Here is an 11,973-nt window from a genome sequence, read left to right on the forward strand (position 1 = left end):
GCACTTTATACTACTTTTACTTCTACTCCACTACATCTCAGAGGCCAATATTGTACTTTTTACTCCGCCGCAATTATTTGACAACTTTTAGTTACCAGTTACTTTGTAGATTAAGAGCATTAATTCGAAACATTAACCAAATAAGCCCCATTTTATACTTTGTCTATTTGAAAATTGCAGATCTACGAGCTCATGAGGCGTCACAACGCAGCACGTTGTGAGCTCGTAGATCGGCTACATTCGAGAAAGTTTGACACATTTTGACCAATTTCAGTATACTTTACTTTGGTACTGTAAGTACAGTATATTTTGATGGCAATATACGTTTGCACTTTTCCTCACGTCAAACTGTGACTACGGGCCTTTCACTTGTAACAGAGTATCTCTACATGGTGGCATTGCTCCTTTTCCTAAAAAATCTGAGTACTTCTCCCACCACCCCCCTCCCCCTCCCCCGTCCCTCCCTCAACCGGGTGATTTATCCGCGCCGATGACTCCCTCGACCTCCTCCATCTCTCTTTTTTTTCCGCCCTCCCACTCTTCCTCCTCCTCCTCCCTCCTCATCTTCTGTGGTGTTGACGTGAGACGGATGTCGAAGGAGAAACGGCGGACGACATCTAAAAGCTGCCCCCCCCTCTCTCTCTCTCTCCTCCTCCTCTCGTCTAAACCCTTCCTGTCTCAACAAGGTGATTTATCCTCGGAGGACTCGCTCGGAGCGCCTATCGGTGACCCCCCCTGACCCTCCTTTCCTCCTTTCCTCCTCCTCCTCCTCCTCCGCCCTCTTGTTCTTCTTCGGCGGTGTTGAGTTGAACCTGATGCAGAGGAGAAGGGGTTCAACGGGGTGATTTAGCAAAGGACCCTCGGTTTGATATGCATTAAGCCACGGGACCCCAATTTATACTGTAAAAAAAATGAGTTACAGACCAACAAGGGTCCATTTGGACCACTGGTGGTCCCCGGACAGTACGTTGAGAAACGGTGATTTAGCCCCATATTGACTTGCTCTATAACCCTTCTTCGCAATGCGGAGGCGGGCAGCACCTTAAGGGTGCTTCCTCCTTCCCCCGCCTTCCTCCTTCCATCGTATTCTGCACCGTTTGACTCACCAAGCACTCGCTTAAAGGAGTAGTTCACCCAAAAAATTACTTATTTTCTATCAATTACATACCCCATGAAGCCTCACATTTTTGTTTGTTTTTGACGCATTCCTCATTTGATGACACAAAGAGTCTCTTTTGTGTCTCATACCGGAAATGCAGCCGTCAATTATTGGCTTAGGAATGCGTAAAAAAAATATGAAACTACTGAAATACTCCTTTACATAGTTTGTCCGAACAGTAAAAATTTCTTAGGCTTCGGCAGGCAGTAACCACAAAATGATACGTCACTCAGAACTTCAGCGTGGGCTGCCTCTCTGAACTTATTTTGACTGTTGAGCTAGCCGAGGTAGTTAGTTCGGCTACTGTCATTGGTCAGAAGTTGGTTAAGGGTGGGTGTGATTTATTCAGTGACCTCATTCTGACAGCAGTGAAAGCAGCGATACTTTTGAACGCGACGTTGGCTCAGTAGAGGCACAAGCCAATCTCCGGGAGGTACAAACAGCTCCTCTGTAATCCCTCTCTCTAGTGGCCGTGCATAAACGCAACCTGTCGCAAGAGATGGCAAAAACCTCCCGTACCTCTGTGCCCTGGTTCATAGCCAGTGGTGGAAAAAGTTCTCAAAGTATTTACTTAAGTAAAAGTATCAATACTGCAATGTAGAAATACTCTGTTACAAGTAAAAAATCCGGAATTCTAAATTGATTTGAGTAAAAGTACAAAAGTATTGGGATCAAAATGTACTTATTGTACCAAAAGTAAAAGTACTCATTATGCAGAATGTCCCATTTCAAGTTTTCAAATGTATGAAAATCTTTTGAAAATAGCAGATCTACAAGCTTACAATGCGTCGCATTGTGAGCTTGTAGCTCGGCTATTTTCAAATGGCCAAAATGTATATAGGGCTGAAGTGGTTCATGTATGTTTTGTAATAATAATCAAAATCTACAAAGTAACTAGTAACTCAAGTTTTCAAATAATTGTAGTGGAGTAAAAGTACAATATTTGCCTTTGAGATGTAGTGGAGTAGAAGTAAAAGTACTGAACATTGGAAATACTCCAGTAAAGTAAAACATACCTCAAAAGTGTATTTAAGTACAGTACTTCAGTAAATGTACTTAGTTACTTTACACCACTGTTAATAGCGCTGCTTCGCTGCCCGCTGTACACAGCGGGCACCGGCTTCAGCGGGGTCGAGCGACGGAACGTGTCGCGGTGTTGCTAGGCAGTTTCATTGAGCTATATGGGCAGATTACTGACTAGGCGGTGTCTGCCGTTCAGAACTCTTCTTTTTTTTGGTGCTCAAAGTCGCTTTACAAAACGGAGCAAACAAAAAAGAACTTTATTAAGAGAATAACTAAAAGGCTAAGGACTAAGCAAAGTAAATTAAAAGGCAAAAGGGGGATTAGAATTAGGTGGGGAATGCGAGTCTGAAAAGGTGGGTTTTGAGGGAGGATTTTAAACAGTGGGGGTGGCTTTGATGTGAGCTCGGAGTGAGTTCCAACGGGAGCGCGGGCTGCCACTGAGAAAGCCCTGTCACCCCGGCCCCGTCACCCTAGGTTCGTTTCTTTTGTCTCGGGGACATCCAGGACCAGGAGGTTGGCATCGCCAGACAGACATGAGGGAACGGGACGGGACGTCCCCTCCGAGCTTAATTTGGATCGGCAAGTTCTTGCTTGGTTGGACTCTCTCTGTGAAGTCTGGTAGCCGCCTTTTTAGAAGGTCTCATGCTGACTGTCAATGAGGTCTGACCTCTCTCTGCCTCCTCCTCTCGTACCTTCTAAAACAGTGCTTCTCAAACTTTTTCATGTCAAGGACGCCCAAATTAATATGTATTTGGCTGCAGAACCAACCATCTGAAAACATCAACATTTTTACAAGATTCTTTTGTAAATGGCTCATGGCGCATCGTAGATCTGCCATTTTCAAATAGACAATTTATTATAGGGTTAAAGTGGTAAAACTGATATTAATGCTGCAATAACAAATTTTCCTGGGGATTCCCTCGGAACCCCCCTCAAGGAACCCCGGGGGTCCCCAGACCCCACTTTGAGAACCACTGTTCCAAAAATAGGGGAAGCAGACGTCACTCCGATCCTCAAGTACCCCCGCCACCCAACCTTCCTTCAACGTGAGCAGAGGGTGATTGATCCCCTGTACACCTCATCAGAGTGCCCGCCCATCACCTCTCGACCCCTGTTGTCCGTCTCTCTCTCTAGTTCTGCAGTATTCGGTTGAACAGGATGTGAACGGCCTTCGCTCACACCTCTCACACACACACACACGGCAGGGCGGAGAGCATGTATCGCGTGGCCAGAGCCCTGTCCCATCCGTCACCTGGAGACTGTCCTGGTAGGGCTCATCTTACTCCTCTTGTTATTGTCAGCGACGGAGAGGAAGTGAAAGAGAGAGAGAGAGTCTGACAGAGAGAAAGTGATGGCTGGTTGGCCCGAAGGGGTTGGTCAGAGAGACGGTCCCACAACCCCAAAAGGTCACTCAGGTTTTTAATCCTCCGGATGGTCAGGTGATCCATCAGAGGATACTGAGTGTGGATGACCTCACCCCACCCCACGCACCCCCACCTGCCCACTCACCTCACTACATGGGAATGTCCTGGGTTTCAGTATAACTCAGAGAGGAGTGGACCTGCATTTGGTTACATTTGTACGCTCTCTGAGTTAGACGCGACTCAGTGAAATAAGGAACCGATGGGTAGATTTGGCTGAATTTGTACACTCACTCTCAGAGTTACAAATAGATGAATTGACACTGAGGATAATAACTTGTCATTATAGCCGCAATCTGTAACTTAAATGCTATTTTAACCAATATGTATGGTAGAGTATGTTAATACAATATATCTAGTACATCTGCTGTGGTTGGAGGTGGTCTCCCAACTCTTCCATCGAGTCATTTAGACCCTGGTGTCTGGTAGGACACCTACTGATTGACAAGTAGGCCTAGTACTGCCTTAAACTCCTAAGCCCAATATCTCCCCTGACCAAGCGGGGGATTCACTCTTGCGTCGAGGGAAGAGGTTTAACCTCCGTTCAAATCCCGGTTGCTAGGGTTGCAGTCTCCGCTGAGGACATAAAACATACGGACTGTAGCTTTAAAACACCCACGCGCTAATTCTCTCGTCCGTTGACAAGAAAATTGGATTTTAATGTCAATCTAATCTGCTGCTTTTAGTGCGGTGTTAACTGCCGCACGTCCAATGTGTGGAGTTCTTCTTCTGAGAGTTTTGGAAGCTTTCCTGTCTCACCTCACTCGCTCATTAGATAGAAAACAAAACCCAGAACAAAACCGAGAACAAAACCGTTCCATATTGATTGGATTACGAGGCGGTATACGGGACACTGGCGCACTTCGATGCGCTTGTAACGCGCGTGTGTGTGTGTGTGTGTGTGAAACAGTTGAGCGAGGTAGCCTAACTACATTACCATTTTGATTCACTAACTATAGCACCAGCACACACACTGAGCTGAACCCAGCTCTGCATGGGAGAGCCTGGCAGCCTGGGTTGGCACACAGCTCACACTCTTCGGCCCTACACTTACATACACAGGTAGCGTACACTTACAGGGGTGCGTTCTCCTAAATTATGCATCGGAAACCCTAATAAATAAATAAATGAGCTGAGCCCCCCACAGAGATCTGATCATATCGCCCTTGTACACTTACGGCCACGTCCCTCTGACTCAGACATAACCATGAACAAACCCCATAAACCCGTGCGTGTGTGCGTGCGTGTGTGTGTGTACAGTAAAAATCGGAAATGTCTTTGGCTGCAAATTTTGCTGCAATTATGTCCTCAACTGACACAATTTATCCCTTTTTAAAAGTCTCCCCCGTTTGCGTAAATCGGCCTTGAGATTGTGAAGAGTGGAGAGAGCCACACATCTGCGAATACAGACGACAGAAGCAGACGCCACTGGCTACATGATATGAAATTTTAATCAGGACTTGTTAGATTTTGGGTAACTTTAAATATTAATGCTACATATCACTACAGATTAGTCGTGAAGTGAGCCACAAATGCACACACGCGCAGGCATGTGCGTGCACACACGGAGGACCTCATACATGCATACTCATACGCCCCCCCCTGCTTACTCTCCCGCTTTAACACACACACACACACTGTACACACACACACACACACACACACACACACACACACACACACACACACACACACACACACACACACACACACACACACATTACGCATTACAAACAGATCAGTTTCATGATTGTACAGGCAAGACAGCAGTAAACTGACTTACATTTTATTTCATACTGTAGGATTAATTAAGGAGTGAGTCTTTGAAATGCCACCTAAATTGTAAACCTGAGTCTTTCAGATCTGATTTATAGCGTGAGTAGGGCTGTGGCTGCCTATCATATGCATACGGGCGCTCTGTGCGCCCTCCGCCGCCTGACACTTGCTTTTTGCCCTATAGCGTTTGATAGAGGGATAATAAAATCATAACTGATACACCGAATTAACATAGACACTTCACAGATTATAGAGAATTTATAGCAATCACTTGAGAATTGGCCGAGTATGGCTTAGTTATACTGCCGTTGTCCTACAACTTTTGCACTTAAGACGTGATCCTGAGGACTTGGTAAGTCAAGGTGTAAAATACCAGATATACAGCATAGCGCCCTTAATTAACATATTAACTCCCCCAGGGGCTAAATATGCTGGCGAGTCTTAAGTGCTTGCGATCAGCGCAGCTTGTAAAATAGTGATTGCGCATAAGATGGTGGCGTTATTACTGAATTACCAATGAATTACTTGATGAATTGAATACACAGGACCACAATGGAAAAATCCCTCAGGGCTTTTTGTGTTATCCTTTTAGCATTATTGAAAACTGTTAATACAGTATTCAATCAATCAATCAAAACCTTCTAAGACCTGGAAATAAGATGCGCAAAATAGGGCCCAGGGTGTGCTCGCTTAGCCTTTGTCCTCCCGGACTCCATCAGGTCACGTATCATTTATTATGAATCACTTATCATTTATTAATCACTGGATGATAAGCAGTGGTGTAGTGGTGATTTTTTTAACTGGGGGGGGGGCTATTTTTAATGACCAAGTCAACGCATGTGGGAATGCGCATACTCGCTATTAGCCAGTATTATGAGATATCCATTAATTTGTTTTCTTTGTAACTTTTCCAAGGAATGCCTTGATTTATAGAGCCTAAGAAAGAAAGGTAGGATAATAAATTAGAACGCATATAGGGCAGGCTATCAACCTGTGATGGTGGAAAAACAAAAACTAAAATGGACGCTGATAAGATTAGGCTATCCTGATTCCTGACTATGCATGGCTTGTGAAACGTAAAAAACAAACGCATTTTACCCAATGGAGAGACCAGATGGGGGTTGGTTTGCACATCTGATGGGGTGCGAAGTGCCTTTAACTACTGGCTATTGTTTTCCTTGCCTACCAACAACTGATCTGCATGCTACGCTACTAGTACGGCTATCATGTGTGACAGTAGTATGGGAAGTGGGAATGCAGTCACGTGCATGGCGTACTCCTGCTCAAATGACTGGTGGGACGGCGTGGTGGCGGCATGAAGCAAGCACTACACCCCTTATGATACCGCATTGGGGCAGTGGTTGGTCAGATGCCAGGGGGTGTCCACTTCATGTTGGCCTGTATCAGACCTCTGGGGACCACCACAGCTCTGAGGTCTGAGGATTGCCGGTCCTCTCGCCTATCTTTTCTGTCAAGGTGTGGATATTCACATAATGTAAAAACAGTTTTATGTGTTATAATTTGGCTAATAAACAATAAATACGTTTTATAAATGCATTCAGTTGAGCAGTTTTGTCAGGAGTGAAAGAGGTCCACCCTGGTAATACCACCTATATTTATAATCATCAATATACATGTAATTGAACCGTTTATAAAGAGAGGCATCCAGAGCATTGTAAATGCTAGACATTGACAATTTATACACGAATATTATTCTTGAAGTACTGTCAGTGTACATTTAGCAGCTTCCTCCACTTGTGATGTTATCAGTGTGCAGTTCCATTCTTCCACCAGTAGGGTCAGCTTTACAAAACTTCTCATTTTAAGTAATTTCAATATAATTATATAAAAAAAAGAAACTGAAATTGTTGTTTAGATATGGGCTAGTATTTAAATGTCAGAATGTGTGTCTCTTTGCTACCACCGCAGTGCAGAAGTGACTGGTTAGCACCCAATAAACTAATAATCATCATATAATAATCATCATGTCAAAAGGTGGTTACAGTAGGCTATTAGTGGTGGTGTGATGTAATGATGTGGTTAGTGGAATGCATTTCCCTCACATAATAAATTAGCAAGGTGACTTGGTGTTAATCCCCAAAGAACCACTTAGCGGCGAAAAGGCTTAATGTTTACCACTTGAATTTTACCACTTGAATCCCGGCATTCATAACGTTAGCCAAAAATAGCAGATCTGCAAGCTCGATGAGGTTGTACATCGACTATTTTTGGTGAAGACATTGGTGTAGGTCCCTTATACTATAACAAGTCTAGAGGGTTTAAGTGTTTAATAATTTCTCCCCCTTGACCTGCACTTACACAATATTGACCGGCTGCTGACATGGGCTAGACCTGGACAGTGTAGTCATGAAACTAATTGGGGTGAGTGGTAAAAGAGAGATGTGGTAGAGCCATATGTGGTATAACCTGATTAATACTTAGTTGCATGCACCAAAATTAACTGATTTACAAGCTCTCAACCAAGGCCGGATTAACCCTTCGTGGTGCCCTGTGCCACGGCCCGTTTTGGTGAAAAATGACGCTTCGCCGGCGCGTTGCACTGTTTTAGCGCTCCGTCAGCAGCCGCTTCTTCTAGATTTTGGCGCTTTTCGGCAGTAGTTCTGTCTTCTTTCACTTTCTCCACGCCGTTTGGTGCCCCCCCAAGGTTGGTGCCCTGTGCTTCAGCACCTAAAGCCCTTCCGTTAAGCCGGGGCTGCTCTCAACAGTGCACAACAGTGGCACGAATCAAAGTGTAAATCAGGCATATCTTTTTTTAGGGTTGCAGCGCAGCCTTGTGATAAGAGATATTGTGCCAGCAGCTGACAGTGCCAGCAACAGTTGCCAAACAACCGCTAGACACCCTGATGGCGTATACTTTATTCTACAACATTTTAGCACTCTGGCCTCACCTGCAGGTACAGCTTGTTGTCCTTGGTAATGGCGTCCAGCAGTTCTTTCTGCAGCGGAGGCTCCGAGCTGCCCAGTGTCACGCTGCTCGCCGGCCCTCCGCCGTTCGCGCTCTGCCCCGGCGCTCCCTGTTTCCGGTAGAGCAGCACGTAAGCCGTGTCTTTGGGGAAACGGTCGGTGACGTTCTGCACCAGCTGGAAGTTTGTGAACGTCACTCGACTGTCGTTGAAAAGCAGCCAATCCCTGGCCTCCTCCTGGGCTTCGCGGCTGGCAAGTACGACCTCCCCCGTCTGTTTGGACGTGGCTGACGGGGCAGAGCAGGTGGAGAGGTCCCCCTGGCCGTTCCCTGACTCCTCCTCCTCCGGGTGTTGCGCTCCGTCCGCCCCGTTAACGTTCCGGCCGTACGAGTAGTAGTGGCCGCTCTCAGACGATATCCCAGAATGCATCACCACAGAACTGAGGACGTAGGGCACAGAGTGGACCGTCACCCCGCCGCCTCCTCCTCGCTCTGCTCTCTCTACTCGCTCTTCAGCCGAGTTCTCCTCTTCTTCCTCATCTTTCCGCGAAGGTTTGAGCTTCTTTGCCAGGTTCTCGCTGCTCTCAGGAGGATCCACCTGCAGAGGAGGCGGGGAGGAGGAGGAGGTGGAAGAGGAAGATGTTCTGGGCGGTAGAGGGGGGGTGTGCACGGGCAGTCTCATCATCGGCGGAATGGTGACGTTGTCCAGGATCTTCCGACGCACGTTGCTCTTGGCGTCGTAGGAGAAGCGCAGCAGGGTGAGGATCAGGTACTCGGGTGCAGCCACCAGCCTCATGGCCTTCTCCGCCCGCTGCAGTGAGCCGCACTTCTCACAGAAGTAGGCGTTCTCTGCGTCCAGTATCTCCGGAGCCAGGAAGTAGTTGACCATGTCAGGCACGGAAAGAGGTGGTTTATTGGTCACCGGTGCAAAATGGAGGCCGTCGGCTCGCGATTTTGCCGCCGTATCTTGTTCAGGGGCTTCCCTGCCACCGTTGATGGCACCATGATAAAGCCCCTTGGGCTCTTTTGAGGGCCCTTCTGTCTGAGGGCCTCCTTGGGAGGTGGTGGCAGCAGAGGGGCAGAAGGCCAGCGATAGGTCGGTGAAGGGTTCATTCTTCTCGGAGACACTGTCGCACTTCATACAGCGGATGCCCGTGCTCAGTCTTCCACGAAACATTGTCTCGATCAACGTCCTCCTGTCAGCTGTAGGTTTGGTGTCTACCAGGTTCAAATTTCTCCCTGAGTCTTGTCCCTGCAGGGTTTTCTCCTCTTCGTGTAACCTGTCTAGGAGAAAGCGAAGGTACTCGGAGCAGTCCTGTTGGGAGCCTGCATTGAACCAAGGAGGTCGAGATGCTTCAACAAAATTCCTGGGAGCATATGCTGCCCTCTGTGTGTGTACAAGGAAGGCAAAGAGTAGCTGCAGTTTCTTCATGAGTATATTGGCACCGTTTAGATGTAATGACAACACACGCCTCCTGAAATCGGTGGCCATGAAGAGTGTCTGGATGATGCTGTTCATGTAGCAGGTATTTCCCAGGTTCACCAGGCCTGTTTTGCCCGTCTCTGACCTCCTAGCCAGCCTCAGCAGACCAGGGGCAAGCGAGTTGGATTGGGAGGTCCAAGCACTTTGGTTTAGAACCAGCTTGATCTTCTGCTCACAGGGCTTGGGAAGATCCTTGATGGTCTCCAGTATGTGGTCGTAGAGTTCAGGGAAGCCAGAATACTTGTACATCATACAGTGGACAAGCTCAGTGAACTGCAGGAGAAAGGCCTTACTGGTGGGAAGGCCATCTGTCCTCAGAGCCTGAACTAAAGGGATCACATGTGGGACAACCAAATGGAAGGCCTCTGCAGAGTGCTGGAAACTCAGCAGCATGTGGGAGAGCACGACCAGTGCCCCCTGGCGCACAATAGGGTACGAGAGGCGGCTGAACACCAGCTCGAGCTTGAACAGGGTCACGTCTATAAGGATCTTGAACTTCTGTTCCGCGGCCAGTCCTTTCAGCAGAGCGATGACCCAGGTGTCAACATGCCGGGCCAGAGGCCATGACAGCCAGTCTATCATCCTGCAGAGCGCCTGAGTGAAGCTAGCGTCTTTGACTCTCTGGTCTGTGGTGAGGCTGTCGACGAGCACCGTGATCATCTGTAGTGGAATGTGCTGCGCCAGGCTGGCCAGGGCAATGGATGGGTCGAAGTCTGAGTCGGTAGAGGAGATGACGGCGAACACCTCCTGCAGGGAGGGCAGCAGGGTGGCCATCTCAACCTTCCAGATGTTCTGCAACAGCGTGCCGACCGTGGTCACCTGACCCACATATTCCGTCAGCTCCTCCTCCTGGCCGGCGGGACAGCTGAAGCAGCCGATGGTCCTCACCAGCTGCTGGCAAAACAGAACGGCCGACTTGTCCTCGGGTATACACTCCACGAAGTCTGACAGCATAGCGCTGAGGCGGGCGCAGAGGGCGGGCTCCGGCCGCTCGCACACCATCCTCAACACCTCCACCTGGACAACACTGAGGATCTTGGGCGCCGAGGGGCAGCTGATGAGCAGACGCAGGCTACAGTGGATGTAGTCCACGATGGCCGGGTCCTTGCGGTCCAACTGGCCGTAGCCCTGCTGCAGCAGGCCGAGGACAAAGTCCTTGGTGAAGAAATGCTCAAACTGAGGCCGGTGACAGCGAGCGTAGGCTTCAAGGACTTGGAGTCCCACCTTCTTCCGGAAGGCGTCTTCACCAAGTAAGATGAAACGGGCAGTGAGAGTGAACAACGCCTGACATTGCTCCTCAGTGACCTCCTTCTCCGCTGCTTCCACCACTTTCTTCACGATGGCCGTCTTCAGGTTCACAGGATGGCTGGAGCACACCAGGGCCTCCAGAATCTTGTCCATGACGACAGCTTGTTAGAAAGGAGGGATCATGGACACAGTCCAAACTGTGTTCAACACAACGTACTAACATGACAATAACCGACTATGTTGTTGAGTGTTGGGTTAGTAGTAGACCTAAGCATAGTTTAAATGTTATCTTATATTTAAATTGGCATGTGGGTGGGTGTCACAAAAGGTGTCACGAAACGTAACATCGGAAATTGATTGGCCAACAAGTGTCACAAAATATGTGACAAACAAACGTCACAAGCGTGACATCCGAAGCGGCCTGAAAGATGTATTGTGAAGGCTGCGCAGTTGATTTGTCAAATCAACCACACAGTCAGTAATCAGTATATTGAACTAAAAAAATAAAATATGCAACATCTAACAGTAAAAATCGTTGAACCTTGACTTTGACATGTATGGCATTATTCATCTATGATGTCAGCACCATCACATCATCAGCCATCTCCATATTAGGGTTTCAGCCCAGTCTGACCCAGCCTGGAAACCAGACATATCTGCCAGAGCTAAAAAAAAGTCCGACCTCCAGTGAGTATTATACCTTTAAAGTTGTAAAAAGAAAAACAATATTCAGAAGTCAAAACAATGTGTGGAGGTACAGTACGTCTTTGGCCTACTGGCACAAGAAATGTGGTGCTGATCCGTGTTTTATGAGATTAGAAACCAAATCAACTAAATCAGTTAGTCTCATTATCCACCTAAGCCCCATTTTATACTTTGTCATACAATGGGGTTGCACACAAATAGCAAAAATAGCAAATCTACAAGGGGACAGTCTTTT

The 11,973-nt window shown here is 47.5% G+C and overlaps 1 protein-coding gene across 1 annotated transcript; it reads right to left on the reverse strand.

Moving 5' to 3' along the window:
* Positions 1-465: 465 nt before the first annotated feature.
* LOC308080587 (ubiquitin carboxyl-terminal hydrolase 38-like) lies at positions 466-11,186 on the reverse strand (the record flags this gene model as incomplete). The annotated part of the gene is made up of 3 exons (XM_080422480.1): positions 466-567; positions 741-812; positions 8,289-11,186. 3 exons carry the CDS (start codon positions 11,184-11,186, stop codon positions 466-468), a joined length of 3,072 nt encoding a protein of 1,023 aa, XP_080278606.1.
* Between the last annotated feature and the right edge of the window lie 787 nt (positions 11,187-11,973).

Source organism: Gymnoscopelus braueri, assembly GCF_963280865.1.
Source record: "Gymnoscopelus braueri genome assembly, chromosome: 24".
Taxonomy (NCBI): Eukaryota; Metazoa; Chordata; class Actinopteri; order Myctophiformes; family Myctophidae; genus Gymnoscopelus; species Gymnoscopelus braueri.